Genomic DNA, 19505 nt, shown 5'->3' with positions numbered 1-19505 from the left:
AAACTTAACTTAACCCACACAGGACATACATTAGATAATTATGTTTTATTGGCACATTATAGTTATGGTATAAATATGAATATTAAAACTGTGACCACAAAAAAGTTATTGACTATCTAATATATGCTAATTTCTAGACTGAACTCACACAGAGCATTAGATCATAGCATAAACACACTGCTCAACATGCATTTAATGAGTGTTGAAGTCATAATTGCACAGTTGTATTAGGGAGCAAAGCCAAGGATAACTATAATAGCAGCATATATCTCAGCATTGCTCAGTCCTTGATTCCTAGCTGTACTTGAATTTGATGATTTGCACATATTCCAAGTGTCTATGATTGCTCAGTCCTCTATTCCTAGTTGTTTTTTCTGCATGTGGAATCTCTCCTTTATAAAGTCGTACACTTGGTAGTCCAACTTCAGTCTGTCCCTCATGATTTTCCCAGTTCTCAGAGATGGAGGGAATCTGTTTACAGTTCTTTGTTGTTCCAGAAGTTCTGTGTCTGAAAAATGGTGAATTATGGAATCAGCATCATGTTATATTGTCATGGTATCCTTCCCAATATTGAATTCATCAGCAGATGAACGAATGGCCAAGGCATGCATACAAAATATGGCATTGCAAAATTACACCGTGCTGTGTGTGTTGGTCATTGCATTCACTTATATCTAGTCAAAAGATCCTTCTCACCCTAGAAAGTTCAAAGCATATAAAAGTATTTCTTAGGAAATGAAGGGGTTGTATGCCATCACAACTACTGGCTCATGAATGATGTTTCTGTAGTGTTTCCTGAACTTTGATAAGTCTCTGTATGATGTGGGTTTAAAAAATGCTGCTTCATACCTTGGGTTATTTTGTTCCATGTGTCATGAGCTCCGCGGAAGAACTGCGGCATGACCCCCTCCAGGACCTTCAGGAAGCTGCTGAACTCCTCCAGTACCCCGACCACAGCGTAGTGCCGCCGGATGTTCTCTTTGGCTTTCTCTACTGCCAGCTGGCAAGGCTTCCTGGATGACAAGTAGTCCGAGAGTTGACAACTATGTATGAATGTATACTTCTTATTGTTGTAGCTTGTGCTTTAATACTGTACAAAGCCTGTGTGTTACTCCTAAAGGCGTTTTACCTGTTATGCCAGACAAACAATATGTAACTTTACCTGCAAATCGAATCGTGCCCGCAGAAATACTTCGTCATCAGAAAGCTCTCTTGTCCCTGAGCGTCGCACTCCCATGCGTTGTTGAAGACACATTCATCGAATGTCTGTGTATGGAAATGACAAGTTACAGGATGAGACCTGTTAATGAATTACATGTACTGAAAAAAGTGCTTCTTTTTTATAACGAGGCATTTCGGTGTTCGCGACCTTCAAGTTCAGCATCAGGCCTGCAGTGTTTTTGTTTTCGTAAATATATTGGAACTGTGGGTGGGATTGTATGATGTTATCTAATCGGGTATTACACCACCTGAATTCCTCCACTAACTGCCACCCCGCGCATACTGAGTCACCTTCGGGCTTGTCCTCTCTATCGATCAACTGTCAAAATCACCTCCCACCCTGACACTACTTCGACAAGCAGACGCACAAACCCACAACTCTACCACCCATAACAATACATGTACATCCGTACCCGGAAGTAATAACACTTCAATAAACATAACTGTATCGCTTAACACAACAAACCTGCGCCATCTCCTGCTGTGAGAAGTTCCTCGGTAGTGCCCTGTGAGAAACCCGTCCGAAGCGTATATAGTAGTACCAGGACACGCGTCTTTCTAAAGGCTCCCTGACCAGGTTGATGTACAAAGGCTGTTGGAACCCGTGTCTGTAAGAAGAGGCCGGGGGCATTTATGTAAACACTAAAATCGAACCAGGTAGACATCTAATACTAGATATCAACATTTAGTGGGTGTTTTTCATACGTGAGTTTCTTGTTGTGTCTGTCATCTTTAGTTGTAAGATGGACGGGTACAGAGCAATGCTGGTCTAATGAAAGAGGGAAGAAGTTTTAGGACTTCCATCGTCTGGCTTGAGGTGTTCGTGAAGGATTCTTCGTTGGCGGTGGCGGTTGTGTATGAATTGATACCCACCTCCGAAAATCAATGTAGAATATCTGCTTCTCGTAGATAGAAGGAGTCGGAAGTCGGTTGACCAATTCTGTATAGATTTGCTGCAAAAATTGAAGATGGAAACACGTAAGAAACGTAACAAAAACGTTACTTTTGATGAGTGCCAAAGCTTGCAATCAATACATAATCATGCCAATTATAATAATTGCTTACCCTAGCTTGTTACTAATAACGTTATATGTTTCTAAACGACAACAAAACATTCAGAGGACAGAAAATGACATCCCACTTACCAACTCATCCGCTTCGAACGTTTCTATCACATAGACCCTGTCTTCGTGAAAGGCGAAGTGATTTTTCTTGGCTAGCTTCCTGAGCAGAATCAGCATGGAGTTGCTTCCGCACTTCGGCACTCTGTTGTAGAATACTAGAGGTTTGTCCCGGAGTCTGGCGTCTACCAATGATTTCTGCTTCAGTAGCGCCGGGGTTCGTTCAGTTGTAGATTCTGATAACCGATAAAACTAGTCATTAGGGTCGACACAAAATAAAGCAAAGAGCGTATCAGGATATCTTTACCTTACGACCGACGACTGTCCGATTATTGCAGTGTACAGTTGAGCCGAGCAGCCTAATATTATTGAATTAACGAAGACGTCGACCTTCCAGGACAAGCTGCCAGAGGGCCCAAATTCATGTCACTTCTTTCCTAGCCCAAGAGCTATGTACCATCCAAATTTTGTGACCCTAGCATGTCTAGATCATGAGATATCAAAAACCGGAACTTCTGATGCAGTATCTAGGAAAGCACCAAAGGGTTCAAAATCCAATCGTTTCCAGGTCTCGTCAAGACCTATCCACCTTCAACCAAGTTTCATGACAATCCATCTTGTTATCGTGCTAAACCACACACACACACACACACACGCACAAACAAACACACATACAAACACACACACACACACATGTGCACGCACACACGCACAAACCAACACACACACACAAACGCTTCTGAAAACATAACCTTCTTGGCGAAGGTAATAACCTCCATGACATGTCATGGAGGTCATAATGAATGTGTACGTAATACGTATTACTCAGGTGTATGAAGTAGGGCTTGTTGTTGTCTAACCGAGTACACCAGGGATTACTACATTGCCCATTACCTGTACCTTTATACAAAGTAATTTTAGTAAGATTTCTTGAGAACTTGTTCTAAACCGAACAGACTAGTACATATACCTTGTCTGGGAGTATGATACAGCTGCAGTATGATCCATAATCCAGTCAAAACAACGAGAGCGATGAACAGCCTGACTTCCCCAGCAGCCTTCATTTGTGTGACGTAGTTCCGTTCAGGTGACACAGCGCCTGCGGGCCAGAACGTCCTTTCTCTGTGTAACCGGTATTTCCAGTTCCTATCGGTAGGCGATCTCCAAGACAAGAGGTAGCCTCTGCCACGCGATACTACTGGATGTTTCCCAACATTAAGAGATACATGTTCTTATTTGTGATTATTTGTTTATTAGAATTCTCCACGTATCAACACCTTTATAAGTTGCAATGATACAATACAAAACAATACAATACAGTATAATATGTACAAAAACATGTATGAGTGGTAGTTTTAATATGTTTTAAAAAAATCCATAAAATATCATAGGTCGAAACGTATACTATTATGTGTTAGAAAAGACAATACTAATGAGGTCTTATGGTTGTGCAAATTAACACTTAGTCAGGTAGCAGTAGTGGTGACATCATTGTTGGCACTAAGTTCGTTTCTTCTCCTCCTCAATCCTCGATCCCCAACTGTGTTTTCTGCATGTGGAATCTCTCCCTTATAAAGTGGTACACTTGGTAGTCCAACTTCAGTCTTTCTCTCATTATCCCCCGCGCCTTCTCAGAAACAGGTCTCTTGTTGGCCGTTTTCAGCCCTTCGATCTTCTCAGTCGACTCTGAAATGGTCAAATACTAGTAGTACTGAAAGAATTTCATAGGAAACGCACATACAATGGATAGAACATGATAACACGTGATAACACTACTTATTTGGAATGTACTCCCGCTAAGGTCTACATCAACTTTTACATCCACATTCGACGCTTTTGCACTAGTACTAGTAACCACCTGGCCAGTGTGCCGGACAACCTTTTTGCCGGTCCCTTCGATAATTTTTCCCATCATATAAAACATATATTCTAACACAAGCATTAAGAATCATATCAATAGCAACCACCTGTCCACATAGACTAGATCTTATCTGTCCTTTGAGTGGTCTTCTTGAGCGGTTTTAACTGTATTTCCAATACTACATGTACATGTACATGTCAATCTGTATCTGCAACACATATTCATTCATTTACCGTCAATACAACTACATCAAACGTTACCAATACCTCTACCGGCTCTACGTCTACATCCTTAAATACTACCTACCGATTTCCCGCCACGTTTCATAAGCTCCGCGGAAGAACTGCGGCATGACCACCTCCAGGACCTTCAGGAAGCTGCTGAAGTCCTCCAGTACCCCGACCACAGCGTAGTGCCGCCGGATGTTCTCTTTAGCTTTCTCGACTGCCAGCTGGGAAGGCTTCCTGAAATAAAACTCACTCTAATGATGACTGCCAACAACTGTGTAACAATAAACCTGAGATTTCAAACATCCGGGAAGTAGATATAGTTTGCGTAAATGTAATGACGCCATCAACCATGGGGAAATGAAATACCCACTTACAGGCATATCGCTTCATGTCCACAGAAGAATCTTGTCAGCAGAAATGAGCGGATACTTTTGTCATTGCACTCCCACAGGTTGTTAAAAACACAGTCATCAAATGTCTGGAATGACAGCATAGGAACGTTTAGTACTGCGATTGCTATTCAGACTGCTCTCCGCGTATGACGGTATAACTCCTTTGATCCGGAGTTTGAGAAATCATAAGTAGGCATAAAAAAGTTTAGAAAATAGTTGACATTCTAACGTGTCAAAACTGTCTGAGACATATGGGGAAAACGAATGAAATCAAGTAGTCTTTGCTGAAGCTGTGACACCTGTGATTTTTCTTCGTCTGTTCTTCTCTGCATGTGTTCGGCTGTGAGGTTTTGGCCATCTCGTCCAAACCGCATGTAGTAATACCCGGAGATCCGCTGTTCTATGGGGTCCCGGACCAGGTTAATGTACGCGGGCTGCTGCAACCCTAACCTTCCAGGACAGAAGGCAAAAATCAGTAGTATTGAATTATCACGAAAGGACTGTATAAAAGCGTTCTTTATTCACAACCAAAGGCGTTTCACAAGCCGATGTTTTTGTGACCGTCTCTCACCTTCCTAAGGGCAATACAAATCTGAACCCGACAACTTCAGTCAGTGATCTATATGGTTTTGGAAAGTTTTCTAGAGATAGAAGAATTTTTATACTTACTGTTGAAAGTCTACATAGAAAGTGTGGTGCTCGTAAATAGATGGCGTTGGGAGTTTGTGGATCATTTGCGCGAAGTTACTCTGGAAAGGAAAGATAGAATTGACGTGTGTGAAAGCATAACAAGGCCACGTAAAGCCGGCTAGGCGTATAGGCTACTAGGGCCTATTTGCGACACATGCACGAGAAAGGGTATAACTGTGACCCTTATGTAAATATTACATACTATACAGTTTGATCATGTAGAAAGAAGAGGTTTGATCACAATCTGAACTTTCTATAGGAAAATGTCATAGGAAATTCTACTCACCAAGTTTCTGCCATAAAGCACTGATTGTCCTAAATAGGTTGGATCTTCAAAGAAGTCGTAGCCATTTCTGTCTTTCAGTTTTCTGATGAGTATTTTGACGGTGTTGCTTCCAGACTTTGGCATTCTATTGTAGAAGACTTTAGTAGCCGTAGAGTAGCTATGGTTGACACATGGGCAGAGGCTCGATGTTGTCTTATCCTGGACATGTTCAGCCCGTGGTTGTATCGGTGTTAGGCCCTCTTTGTGTCCAAAACCTGGTATTAAAGGTTCACAGTGATCTTAGGTTATCATACTCCTACCCAATATAGGAAAACGAATTGTCAGTTGAGATATCTTTAATGAAACATCAATAGAAGTCACGGGCGGAAATTGCTGACAGACACAATGCGCCCTGTTACTAAGAAGTCGAGTCCTGAAACACACACAGTCACACGTGTACACACACACGCGCGCGCACACACACAAACACACACACGCGCGCGCGCACATAGCTCACACAAACACACACACACACACTCGCACGCACATAGCTCACACAAACACACACACACTCACAAGCACACACACACAAACACACACACACACACACACACACACACACACACACACACACACACACACACACACACACACACACACACACACACACACACACACACACACACACACACACACACACACACACAAAACACAAACATCAATTGCAATCTATAGTAGCTTAGGACGCATACCTAGCTTAAAGTTGCAATGGAGATATGTTATCGTCCACAGTGTAATCAATACAGAAAGGGCGACAAAGGACAGTAAAGGCCTGGCCACCTGGAATGTTGCCATTTTGATGTTTTCACACGACTGCTCCGTTCACCTGCATAACAGAACGGTCTGCAAATCCCAATATATAACCGAGTACTTAACCGAGTCTACCTATCGTCTCAATACGGGAATGAAATGATCATAAAATCACCGATCAGCAACCAATACATGTACTATCAAATCCCATTTATTATTTTTTTTCGAGCGATAAAAACAAGGGCAAACGAACAACACGAAAAGAAAACGCGATAGATTGAAACATTCAGTCACATACCTCAATCAGACAGAAGACGGTTTTTTTGACGATCTAGACTGATTCGTACTATAATTGTACAGACCAGACTGTTTTGATCCGGTGATGCAGACATATTTGAGACACAAGCACGTTTTCAGAATGGCGCCTGGAACCTGTCTTACTACTTTCTTACTAATCATTGAAGGGTCAAAGCCGGGCAACCTCTGACACGTAAGATTGGCGATAGTGAAACAGCACATCTTGTTTTTGAGATGGTGTGAATTCCTGCTTATCAATTCCAGTCAAATTTTATAACACACAACTTCCTGAGAGGTAAAACACTTTGAATTCTTATTCACGCTGTTTGTTAATTATGTAGCGCACGTAAAGGGGTTGCTCGGTATACGACTATGTCATATCGGAAAATAAACGTGAAAAGCTAACAGCAACCTAGCGGATTATCTGGAGCGTTGACAAAATAAAATGGGTTCTATCATACAAGAAAAGCAAGGAAAAGAGCAAAATACTACATGGGGACATACGCAAGGCTGACTTTCCCTGATAGATCATGTACATCGAGCATTGATGGACAGAAATTATGTCCTTCTTTTGTAGTCATTTCTGGGGGAATGATACCGATATAACGCAGATACGTCTTACACAGTAAGAAATAGACATGTTGGAATGTGAGTATGTCTTTCATACAGTGACCCCCATCCTAGGAGCGTCCCCAATCTCATCAGATGAATCAGTCCTTGATCCCGAGTTGTTTCTTCTGGATGTGGAATCTCTCCAGAATAAAGTCGTACACTTGGTAGTCCAGGGACAATCTCTGTCTCAGGATTTGTTGGGTCTTCTTAGAGGGGGGTATCTTATTGTTCGTCTTCTGATATGGTACTTGACTTGACTCTGCAATATTCAAGTATAAATGTGTCATAGATGGAACGATGTGTACAAAGCTCTTCATCTACTACAATGTGCTAATTATAACTGTATCTATATCATCACACAATGGACAAGTGCTTTAATTGGAGTCCTTACATCTTAATTGTTCTTACATCAAGTTGTTCTTATATTAAGTACAGTGTTAGTGAATTATACTTACTGTACTTATACTTTGAATGTATACAATACTGGCCATGGGGTGGGACCTGAATAGGATTGCGTTGTACATAGTACACACCGATGGCCAACTAATATAGCGCCTTCTCCCCGAAGAAATTTGCTTCAACGACGTACGTACCGATTTGTTTCCACTCCGTAAGAGCTCCGCGGAAGAACTGCGGCATGACCACCTCCAGGACCTTCAGGAAGCTGCTGAACTCCTCCAGTACCCCGACCACAGCGTAGTGCCGCCGGATGTTCTCCTTCGCCACTTCAACAGCCGCCTGCGAAGGTTTCCTAAGAAATATTTATAGTCAGCATCACAATACAGGGGACTAGGTGCTAATTATGTTTACCTTCGCAGAAGGAAAATCTTGTTGCTCTGTTTCTTCTTGTTGTTCTCCAAACACGTTAGGTCAGTGACGTGAACCAGGCGGCTGTCACCATGGTAACTGATGCTGTAGTAGAAACACTGTGGTGTTGAGTTACATTAAGTTGCAAGTTGCAGGACAGAGTTGGATGGCTGGTCACCATGTCATATGAATGCGTTTGAGTAAGAATAAACAGAGCAGCACTTTGTTAGGCTAAACCATGTGAAGGTAAACATGATGCATTTGCTTTGGCTTTGCAAATGTTACCTTTCAAGTCCTCTTGATTCTTTCCCTCTGCTATTTTGTAAATGCTGCTATATATAATGTACGAGGTCTTTGTCAAGATTACATGTCTCTAGACACTCACGAGCATATTGTACTTTGTCCACAGAAGTACTGCGTCAGTATGAAGCTGTTGGGTTCGGTGGCGCTGCACTCATGCAAGTTGTTGACGACACAGTAGTCAAATGTCTGCAAATACAAGCAAATAAGATGAATTGCGGTAGAGACATATGTATCCAACTCCTAGAGGATTCTTCACATATTATATGATAAAGCAAGGACATTGTAGTATAATGTCCTTGGATAAAGCCAGCAAGCCAGCCAGCGAATTCCAGGGGTTATTAATATTAGCACTGTTGGTATGAATAAAATATGCCCTTGACCCGTGCTGAGCATTTGAATTGAGACTCGCTTCATACACACTATATCGTTTACTTTTGAATTCCCAACGCGGATGAGAGATATCAACATCTCGGACAGGGTACGTCCAAGTTTATCATACAGACTATGCTTTCACTCATGGATTCAGTCCAGACAAAACTTCAGAAGACGAAAACAGCTTCTACACAACCGTCAGAAGGTTTCCCAAACCTGGTTCCTCTGTTCTTCCGTTCGTCTCAGCTTCAGGATGGGAGAAAAGTCGTTCCCGTACCGCCCGTACCGGAGGAAGTAGTAGGCAGACACTCGTCTCTCTATGGGGTCCCTGACCAGGTTTATGTAGATCGGCTGTTTCGCATCCAACCTAAAGGGAGAGGGGAACATGTCATTGAACGTTTTCCTTTGCCAAATGCATCGCATGAAGCACCCCCTTACGATAACAAGCGGCATGACAGGAAATGATGAAGTGCAATTCTGATAGCCTCTACCAGGCTTCGGGAAACGACTGGAAGGAGTAGAAACTGGCAAAATAGACAGGTATAATGCCAGGGGAGTTGACGAACTGTACCCCTTTAGCGGACGAACTTTCCTGGCATGTTATCTGTCTATTTGGCCAGTTTCTACTCATTCCAGCCGCTTGACGATCGCGAAGCCTGGTAGAGGCTATAAGTTTTGATAAAATGGAGTGGTTATATCTTGACACAAGTTACTGAACATGTGTTTTTACGTTTTTCCTGCTGAATAATAAAACTTATCTTGACCCCCCCCCCTCCTTAAAGGCTAGGAGGACTCTGATAAATGAAGTCTCAGTGCAAGGACCAGAATACTTACAATGGAAAGTCGATGAAGTAGGTGTGTTTCTCGTAAATGGATGGAAGCGGTAGCTTGTCTATCATCTGTGCAAACCGAAGCTGATGCATGGGGAAAGTCACAAAAACAAGACTGTGTCTACTAAATATCATGCATGTATTTGTACATTTTGTGTTTATAGACATAAATTACAAGCACACGAAATGGAATCTGTTGAAATAAGTGTGTAGTCAGCACATAACGGTTTTTATTTGTTTACGATTTAACTAGGGTCGACTCACCAAATGTTCACCACTGAGTGCCTTCGCGTGAAGATTTTTGTCGGTAAAAAACTTGAAGTGGTTCCTCTCCTCCAGCTGCGCGATGAGTACTTTCATGGCCCGGCTCCCGCACTTGGGCAGCCTGTTGTAGAAGACTTTGCTGACGTGAGAGTAGTTATGCCTGGGACGCGCCCAGACCCTCACGTCGTCTCGGTGTAGTCCCGGCTCCTGGCGACGTTTGACGGTCCAGTTTTGTTTTGGCGCTGGCAGCCTTTCATCTACGACTTCTGAAACAAGTGGAAATGACTAGTCCTCACCAGACTCCTTTGCAGGCTGGATAAATAGTAGAAATTGGCCTAAAAAGGAATGTAACTGGCCAAGGGGAGTTAGCCGGCCATAGAGGTTGCCTGCAGGTCAATTTCTACTATTTATTCAGCCTGCAAATGTCTGGTGCAGGCAAGTTCCACAGGCTATGCCTATGGCCGGCTAACTCCCCTGAAATGGCAGTAGGCCAGAGAAGCATATATGTTATCATTACACGGGCCACATTGTATACGTGGAAGAGTCTATATGACGAACCCTTTCTCCCTTTGTCGTACTGCACGTCTGGCCTCGACTTGTATCATTACTAGGATTACAATGTTCTTCATCTTTCTTTGATTTCTATGTTGTCGTTTTCAAGTTACGAAGAATATCCATACTGAGACCGACATTAGGAGATCGGGTCAATGCAGGTGTAGCTAGCGTGTCGTGGGCTAGCTGCCGGGTAATCCCGCTTCCGGACCACAGGGTCAGTGGTTCGACTCCCAGTCTAGCCCGTACTCTTCCCTAGCCTCCGCCAGGCCTTCCTATGGGAGTACGGATTATAGAATTTGGCAAAAAGGGGATAATTGGCCGGGAGGGTCAGTCCGCGGGAGGGTTAATTTTCCACTCCGAAGGCAAATCAACTCTACGGTGGCCGAACTCCACCGGCCAATTATTCTCCCTATTTGACTAAACTTTGCTGCTGTTTTTGAAGCCGCGTTGTTAGTCTGGTGGAGACTAGTTCTGACCCCTGATTTCGTGCGCTGCTGGAAGGAGCCTCGGTATTTCAAAGAGGACATTGTAAGCCGTCCGTTCCATATGCATGTAGAGAACGGTCACATCATAACTCCATTGAAAAACATGGTTGGCTCAGTTTAACAACTCAACAAAACTGTGGCATTTTGGTTTTAGAAAACGTTCGCACCTTCGTACTAAACGACGTTTCACAAAATGTACATTTTCGAATTTGGGGAACATGACAAGAGTTGAGCCTAAATATGGGGGCGTGACTTGAATAAACAATGGAAGGCAAGGCAGAAAGGAAGGGAAAAGAACGAACGAAAGAAAGGCTAAGAAGAAAGAGGGGCCATGATAGAGTTACAGTGGAGTCAAAGACTGACGATTGCGAAATATTCTAGACAAACTTGACTATTAAGACTTCAAGTAGCATTTGTGCAATTGTATTGCCAGAGTATTGTAATCAAAAACACGCCCTGTCATGTGTCATGTCCGCCAACTGTCAGAGAATCCGGCAAAACGTACTTGTGGGCCTTAAGGCCAACTCATACCAGATGTAAGCACTTGGAACGGGAACGGACTTAATTGTGAACCGGCTTCGGTAAAGTTTATGACCTCACACCAAGTCGCTGTATGGGGCTGAACTTCGGCATTTATAGGTTAGTCTCCTACGCATACCGAAGTCAGAGTTATTGAAAACAACCTTGTCACATGCAGCGTACGTGCCTCTTCAAGTACAAGTGCACTGCTAGAGTCGTAAAGAATTCGGGCCATTGTCTTCTGTTTACCATGCCTGACAGCTGAGCTATGAGGCTCTGTATTGGCCTGTTGATGAAGATATGATAAGCTTATTGAACGGTGAAGTCATACCTCTGTAACAGGCGTTGAACAGCCCGGTAGTCCACACCCCGACACACAGACAGAGCGCGGTGAACGGTAAGACCACCGCTGCCGACTTCATGTTCGTCCCCCGATATGTAGTACGGCTTGACAGGGCGCGTCTGCTACGCTACGCTTGGAGAATCTGTAATCCAACCGCAGAGCGCTGAGAAACTAGTTCAGCCTCATATATACAACTGCCCTACTTCCTGAAAACTACGCTACATCGATTAAAGACCATTACAAAAGTGCCCTTAGGATCAAACTACAAGTCACGTCTTAAAGATTTCTAACTAATCGCCGTTGGCGGTGAGCAATGAGTTCAAGGATAAACATCCTAATTTGGGTACCTTTTAGTTGATAACGTCTTCTGGTGCATTTCAGGTATGTAAATACTGCTCCCAAATCTCTCCTACAAACCCACCTATGATACGGGTGGCAGGCCCTGCAAACTCTCCCGGCCCGGTCCATGGCAAACATGTCCTCACGTCTCGTGACGTATGGATTTGTGTTTTCTGTATAAGGGACGGCACAATACTTACACAGGGAGGGTCTCTCGGAGTCTCGCAAATATCTCCCAATATCTTGCCCAAAACGTTATTTCTATCCCTCCAAACCCCCGATCTATATTAAAAGGAAGGATAGAGACTTTAGCCTCTACCAGACGCGTTGGAAGCAGCTAGAAAGAGTGGAAATTGGCCAAATAAACAGATAACATCCCAGGGTTGGTCGACGTCCGCTATTAATATGCCACCTTCCGAAATGTGTACTCCTTGGTGGGCCAACTCCCATGCATGGCATGCTGTTTATTGGGCCTATTGCCACTCTTTCCAGTCGCTTCCCGAAGCCTGATAGATGCTATTGAGACTTCACTCCAATGCTTTTCTCATCAGGAGTACAAGAGGGGAAAGACGGGGGCGTGTGGTGTGGTCCCATGGGACACGCCGTTTAACATGTGATGACTTCAGTACCGGGCGATGATATATATGAAGCGCGCCTGGCTAAACTGTTTATTTAGTCTCGGGCGAATCGCTGCGTGTCAGCGACAAGAAACACGAGGAGGGAGGAGGAGGGAAGCCTCGTGCTCTACGGGTTTACGGCTTCTATTTTTACTTTCGCATGTCCCAAACCTGGGTCGGCCATGACACCAACTTCAAGCTGACCTCAGATGACCTTGGAGGAAAAGCCCCTGGCTATATCCGTGCAAAATCGCTATGCGTATACCCATACCTCTGTGTCAGTGTTAGAAGTCCACGCATTCAAAGCTTCGAATTCAGACGGTGTATACTGATGATATGAGGATTGGGCTTTTTCACTAAACCGAGCTGACAATAGTAACCATTACATAGAACATTCAGGATGCAAGCAGTGGCCAAGAAGCCACATACAGTACATGTACCAATTGTTAAACCCCTCTGCAGCTTAGGCAGAGTCTGTTTCTTAATTCTGACGAAATAAACAAGCTTTATTGAATGGATGAAGATCTTTATTATACATATATACACACTGGTTTACGTACATGTCACAACAAGAGAATAAATTGCATTTGCATAAACATTAAGGACAAGACGCACATATTGCGATAACAGAGAGTTAAAAAGCATGAATGTACAGACCACACTGACTAAAGTTGTACAACCTGGACGGACTTGCACATATTTGAAGTATCTTTCATTGCTCAGTCCTCTATTCCTAGTTGTGTTTTCTGCATGTGGAATCTCTCCTTTATAAAGTCGTACACTTGATAGTCCAGGTGCAATCTTTGTCTCATGATTTCTCGGGCCTTTTCAGAAGGAGGAATCTTTATTGCCGTTTTCTGGTGTTCCATCTGCTTCGACTCTGCAACATTCAAACAAAATATTCCGTCACAACGATAAGACTATGCCACAAACGTACAGGATAAATACATACATACATACATACATACACAAAGAAAGAATACGTTTCTAAATGTAATGGTTAGGCAGCATGAAGAGTCACTGTCAAAATATGCAATTGAAATTCATAAAAGACACTCCTCGTGTATTATTGTGTCACTGGTCTTTCGCAAGAAATCATCAGCTGTTAATTCTCCTTATCCTCGCATGCATGGATTAAGTCGATTGTTTGGGAATTGGTACGAGTCGTCGAGTGTATGACATACTGCTACCTACCAATTTCCCGCCACGTGTCATGAGCTCCGCGGAAGAACTGCGGCATGACCCCCTCCAGGACCTTCAGGAAGCTGCTGAACTCCTCCAGTACCCCGACCACAGCGTAGTGCCGCCTGATGTTCTCTTTAGCTGTTTCCACTGCCATTTGGGAAGGCTCCCTAGAACGAATAGTGATTTCTTATTCTACCAAATCATAACCTATGAAACTATGGCGAGCACATTGCTTAGCTATCGCTACAACCTATAGCTACATGTACGCTTGGTATAGCCATTTACACTACGTGTTTACGTGTTGAGATTGGACGAAGTACTAATAATTATCTTCGTGTCAGAAGTCCAAAGCAAGAGACTTCCAACTGGTTCTCTACCACGTGCCACTACATAAAAACTGATGTCAAACATAGGAAAACACCCTCACGTGTACACAACCATACCTACATGCATATAGATTCTTGCCCACAAAAGAACTGCGTCATCGTAAAAGTTTTCGGTCCAAACTCGTCACACTCCCACAGGTCGTTTAGTACACAGTCATCAAACGTCTAGAAAAGAAAAAAAAGGTGAGCAAACCTGGACAATATTCACAAATGGTTTTGCCGCCTATGATAATGACAATGTTGACTAAACTAACTAAAAGCTATCAATGGTTATTAAAGATTAACTTCTATCAGACTTCAGAAGAGCTGGAAAGACTAGAAATATTGATCAAATAGACAGATATCAGATGCCAGGGGATTTGGTCCGCTTAAGGGTGCAGTTTGCTGCTTACCCCCTTCCCCGAAGCCATTCTCGTGGCCACTCTGATTATCATGTGCATCTGTATCTGTATCTGTCACTTATATAATTCTTAAGTACTTCAGAGACCTGTGATTTCTCCTCGTGCGTTCGCTTCTGTTTTTGGTTGCCTTCAATCCGTCCAAACCGCATGTAGTAGTAGCCAGAGATCCGCCGTTCTAACGGGTCCCGGACCAGGTTAATGTACGCCGGCTGCTGCAACCCAAACCTAGAAGAAGGAAAGAAAACTCAGTAACGGTTTTAATATCTTTTTCATTATTCACTAAGGGATTAAAATGTGGATGAAAAGGAATGGAACCTAGCCTGGGTACCATCCTATTTGTATGCCGGGTCACCCACACTCACTCCCAAACAAAGTTGTTAGGGAGAGAGTACGAGTATGGGAGCCCCGGCATAAGAATAGGATGGCATCCAGGCTAATGACAACCAGTAAAGGGTTGAAAACAAAAGAAAACATTTAGTTTGGGCTGCCAACTGAGTAATGAAGTGCCCAGTTCTAATTTCTGACAGAGGACGATACTCACTTCTGAAAGTCCACGTAGTAAATGTGCTTTTCGTAAATGGACGGTCTCGGGAGCTGGTCGACCATTTTTACAAACTCGCGCTGAAGTCACAGACATGTAACATTAGCAACAAACGGCAAGTAAACATCTCAAATCAATCCATTTCTCGGATAGTATTCAATTTTATGGTAAAAGTCGCTGAAAATGACCAGTTTATCAAATACTGGTTTTCTAATATCGTAGGATTAGAATGAATGTGTCTACCTGGTCCATATAATCTCGTCCAGAGCAAAAAAAGTGCTTGGAAAACTCAACTCACCAAAAGCTTTTTAGGGAGAGCTTTTATTCCGTAATCCTTGTCTTCAAAGAACTGAAACCGGTTTCTAGTCTGCAGCTCTCTGATGAGGACTTTCATGGTGTTACTCCCGCACTTCGGCAGCCTGTTGTAGAGGACTTTCGTGACGTCACTGTAACTATGGTTACGTCTCGCCCAGACGTCCAGTCCCTCCTGGGGTGTGATCCGGACCTGACTGTGGCTCCATTTCATCTGTGGCGCAGGGATTCCTTCGTTCACCGCTTCTGTAAGAATTAGAAAACCATTTGTACTATTGAATCCGTTGGTGAATGTTAGACATCTAGGTAAACAATACTCATGCATGGACAATTCAAACTCTACTATTGGATGAATTACGACGATTCGAGTGACATCAACCACTCTTCCGTTCAACGTCACCAATAAACTAACAGAACTAGTATTATGCGGCGTTTTATACACATAGATGACATGGTTGAGTCCGGAAGTACCCCCCTGACACCACATTTTTTTCTGACAACGACTACCTCTTTTATAAAGTAGATTTTGTGCATGGGATCCCAGGATCTAGGAATCATGGTCAGTACCTGTGTAATAATTGTAGTACACTCCTGTAGTCCACATCCCCGCGAAGAAACAGATCACCAAGAGTGGCACACTGACCGTCGCTGCAGACTTCATGTTTCCCTAGTAGACTAATAGTAACGTATGATTAGCGGTAGTAGGTCATGTTGCCCTAGTGAGGTAGAAAAGGCGTGTCTGTTGCTACCCTCCGTGTCATAGCGTTTTGGTCTTGTACGTCTTTCCGCTGAACGTAGTTTAGCACGTGTTCCAAGCTGCCTAATTTGGCCTTACAAGCCATTCGGCATCGTTAACGCTAGGAAGACACACACTTAACGAACGACTGATAAACGTAAAAAAACAAGACCATCAAAGCGTGTCAGTACTATGCATTGAAAGTCTATGATCCAAGAAAACACTCTGACAAAAGACGCCATACATTTTGAAACCGTGTTGGTAAACAAACGGTATGCCGATCAAAAATACGTTACGCCTTCTGGTGGTACAGGTGGCGTAGGTAGTGAAGTACTGGCCTCTAGAGCCGGCTGGGAAAAGGAGAGATCGTGTATAGGGGAGTTGGTCCACTAAAGGAATACAGTTTGCCGTTCTGATCGGACCAACTCCCCGGGCTGGCATGTTGTCAGTCTATGTGGCCAATTTCTACTCTTTTTCTAGCCGCTTCTGAAGCCCCGTAGAGGCTACTGACTTACCTCTGCTCCTTTAAATATAGTATAAAGTATACATTTTTCAGAGTCCCTCCTAGTTCTGACATGGACTTAGCAACAGTAATAGCAATGCTGATACAACGGACCACCCTTGTAACCTTACCTGTGTAGTGTAAGTGTTACGCTTCTTAACCCGCTCAGCCTGCGTCAAACATAACGGAGAACGTCAATCATTACAAGACAGTTAGAAGCACCACATCGATGTCTCTTCCAAGCTGACGTCCATGTTCGTTTATGCGTCTATGCGTTAACTTCGAAGAAGGGAAAACACACGCGAACAAGCACAAATTCTGACCTAAACGGTGTGCTTCGTGGTCCAGGTAATCTTGTAGTCGTCTATTGTTACAGCTGACCCACAACACGGTGATACCATTCCCACAGGCACAGGGGGCGGACACACGGTCCCTCACAGCTAGTCTGAATTATGTAAATAGGTCTTTGCTTGTAGTCGTTTTTTTCAGAGCTACTCTCCAAGCAGAGGTTGGTGGGGAAGATTGTTACCATTCTATTATATGACCCATTTTCTGTCGCTACTGGTACACCAACAGAGTAGCGACATAAAACAGGGCATATGAGAGAAAGGTCACAATCTTTCCCACCTACATCTGCTTGGAGAGTATTTCAGAGCCACCTGTTTGAAAAAGACCGGCAACGAAGGCCGAATATCAGAGTGCCTAAGCTTTGGATGGGCTGTATGCGTGAAGATACAGTAGTAACAAATACAAACATTGCTACGTTAGGTGACCATGATCCCCAAGTACCTGTAGAAGTATAGCCTCGGTATCTTTCTACATTACATCACTCGTTCTATGCTTCTTTCAGATGCGACTAGGTGAAAAATAGAAACGAACCAGTAAGCTACATTTGTACCTACCTGCGTTGTTGTTCTTAGGGATTTAAATCATTATGCCGGTAATGTCTAATGGAATAATCTCCAAGAAGATCCCTTTCGGTGGCAAGACAGAATCCATTAGCCAGAGGAGTTTAATTTGCACGGAGTGGGGCCGTGCATGCAAACTCCTCTGTCTTCACCGAAAGGGATCTGCTTGGAGATTATAAAATATGGAACAGATGATCACCATCTCAACCTGTCCTGAGTACTCACTTTGTACTGACCCGGCTAGGATCAGGAGGGGAACCCGTGCACCGTACTGACCAGAAAACGTCTTACAGTAACCCAACAGTTTCTTACATAACGACAGAGCCTAGGACCCTCGGTCTATTGGAAGAGACCATGCGTATACGTAAAGCGACATGGCTGCCCAGGATCATGTTAGCTTGTCATTAGAAAGAAGTTGTGCACCCTTTTGTAGAGTAAATCTAATTTGTGAAGTCCAGTTTAAACAAACTCAAATGAATTCAATGGGCAAGTTAACAATGACAACAATGTCTAGAGTTAGAAGTTCAAGGTAGTAGTAGGTGTAACAAGTCGATCGGTGTAATATAGTCAGCTGCCGCCGCGCCGCGTGCCTGCGAAGCTGATGTGTTACGCTGAAAGGCGGTTATACCGGCTATACAGAGATACAGATGCAGATAATGAAAACGTAACATGGTAAGATTTGTTTTGTTTATAACCATTACCTATATACAACATATTGTAGCATATGCGGAGGTGCCCATATAACGTTAAATCGGAAGAGAAAAATGGTTCATGAATTTGAAAAAAAAAACTGTTGTGACAGAAATCCCAAAAGTGCACATTCGGCAAGTAGCAGAAGAAAATGTTGTAGATAAGATTTAAAAAAAATGACAAAAACTTCAGTTTCCCATGCCGGGAATCGAACCCGGGCCGTGTGGGTGAAAGCCACAAATCCTAACCACTAGACCACATGGGAGGACATGATAGCTTTCGTGAAACATACAGTATTGTACCTAAACAAACCGATTTGCCCCTTTCCAGAGTTTTTATTTTGACATGATAACTGCTTTACATTGCTACCTAACTGATATCTGAGTTATGATATCTGGAATTTGGAGTTAAAGAAACCACAAAAGGGAGTAAAATAGCGTTCTCGTACAGTTCCATTCGGGATCACGTGATTCGTCATATGATTCAAAATGGCGGCGCGAAAGTGTGTTTTGTTGCTCGTGACATGTCTTGCTGCTTGTTTCGGGGAGACTGGGGCCCAGAAAACCTTCGTTCCCCTGGTTATCAATACCTGGGGATTCATGAACGCCACAGAGAAAGGTATATTGTCGATACATGCAGTGAAAAGTAACCTAGGGGAGAAACTTTGAAGGTCAATGGGGGAGGGGGGCGGTCACATGTCAAGTGTAGCTATATCTGACAAAATTATGTCCACTTTAAGTTATGACATTTACCACCACTTCTACAACCATGTGGAATCACTCTATGATCACAGTGCACGTGTTACTAGCATTTCGCCGGCCGCTATTTGCTTTGCGAGAGATGGGTATGATTTTAGTGTCTACGTCTACGTAACTGAGGTTGCCCGTTGAACGTGGTGTGTTTGGGAAGTT

At 43.4% G+C, this 19505-nt stretch overlaps 3 protein-coding genes and 1 non-coding gene across 6 annotated transcripts in view; 1 reads left to right on the top strand and 3 right to left on the bottom strand.

Moving 5' to 3' along the window:
* Window positions 1-26: 26 nt before the first annotated feature.
* LOC109467774 lies at window positions 27-12568 on the bottom strand (the record flags this gene model as incomplete). The annotated part of the gene is made up of 19 exons (XM_019765825.1): window positions 27-508; window positions 850-1013; window positions 1163-1266; window positions 1688-1829; window positions 2095-2174; window positions 2367-2578; window positions 3313-3573; window positions 3870-4028; window positions 4510-4667; window positions 4808-4911; window positions 5125-5275; window positions 5495-5574; window positions 5802-6055; window positions 8093-8250; window positions 8692-8795; window positions 9198-9348; window positions 9816-9895; window positions 10076-10196; window positions 12399-12568. Coding segments are annotated over 19 exons (2814 nt in total), but the record flags the coding sequence as incomplete, so codon positions are not given.
* Window positions 12569-13445: 877 nt separating this feature from the next.
* On the bottom strand, window positions 13446-18251 carry LOC109467828 (uronyl 2-sulfotransferase-like). 3 transcript variants are annotated; one of them, XM_019765908.1, is made up of 8 exons: window positions 18130-18251; window positions 16326-16433; window positions 15745-16004; window positions 15447-15526; window positions 14992-15130; window positions 14566-14669; window positions 14128-14285; window positions 13446-13813 (listed from the first exon to the last, which is right to left on the bottom strand). In XM_019765908.1, exons 2-8 carry the CDS (start codon window positions 16417-16419, stop codon window positions 13653-13655), a joined length of 996 nt encoding a protein of 331 aa, XP_019621467.1. In that variant the 5' UTR covers window positions 16420-16433; window positions 18130-18251; the 3' UTR covers window positions 13446-13652. The 3 variants fall into 3 exon arrangements, with proteins under 3 accessions (XP_019621467.1, XP_019621465.1, XP_019621466.1); XM_019765906.1 differs by lacking the exon at window positions 18130-18251 and adding an exon at window positions 17128-17364; XM_019765907.1 differs by lacking the exon at window positions 18130-18251 and adding an exon at window positions 17137-17364 and having other exon boundaries at window positions 16326-16435.
* Window positions 18252-18787: 536 nt separating this feature from the next.
* On the bottom strand, window positions 18788-18859 carry Trnae-uuc. The gene has a single exon. It is a non-coding gene; the product is annotated as a tRNA-Glu (tRNA).
* Window positions 18860-19076: 217 nt separating this feature from the next.
* Window positions 19077-19505, top strand: part of LOC109467826 (N(4)-(Beta-N-acetylglucosaminyl)-L-asparaginase-like) — a 5386-nt gene continuing 4957 nt past the window's right edge. Inside the window, exon 1 of the mRNA XM_019765903.1 lies at window positions 19077-19212. Coding sequence (XP_019621462.1) covers window positions 19083-19212 — 130 coding nt within the window. The 5' untranslated portion in view covers window positions 19077-19082. The remainder of the gene's footprint in view (window positions 19213-19505) is intronic.

The sequence above is a fragment of the Branchiostoma belcheri genome, unplaced genomic scaffold (assembly GCF_001625305.1).
Source record: "Branchiostoma belcheri isolate BF01 breed outbred unplaced genomic scaffold, Haploidv18h27 scaffold19, whole genome shotgun sequence".
Taxonomy (NCBI): domain Eukaryota; kingdom Metazoa; phylum Chordata; class Leptocardii; order Amphioxiformes; family Branchiostomatidae; genus Branchiostoma; species Branchiostoma belcheri.
Note: the sequence above shows the minus strand (reverse complement) of the source record. Positions and strands in the feature narration are given on the sequence as shown.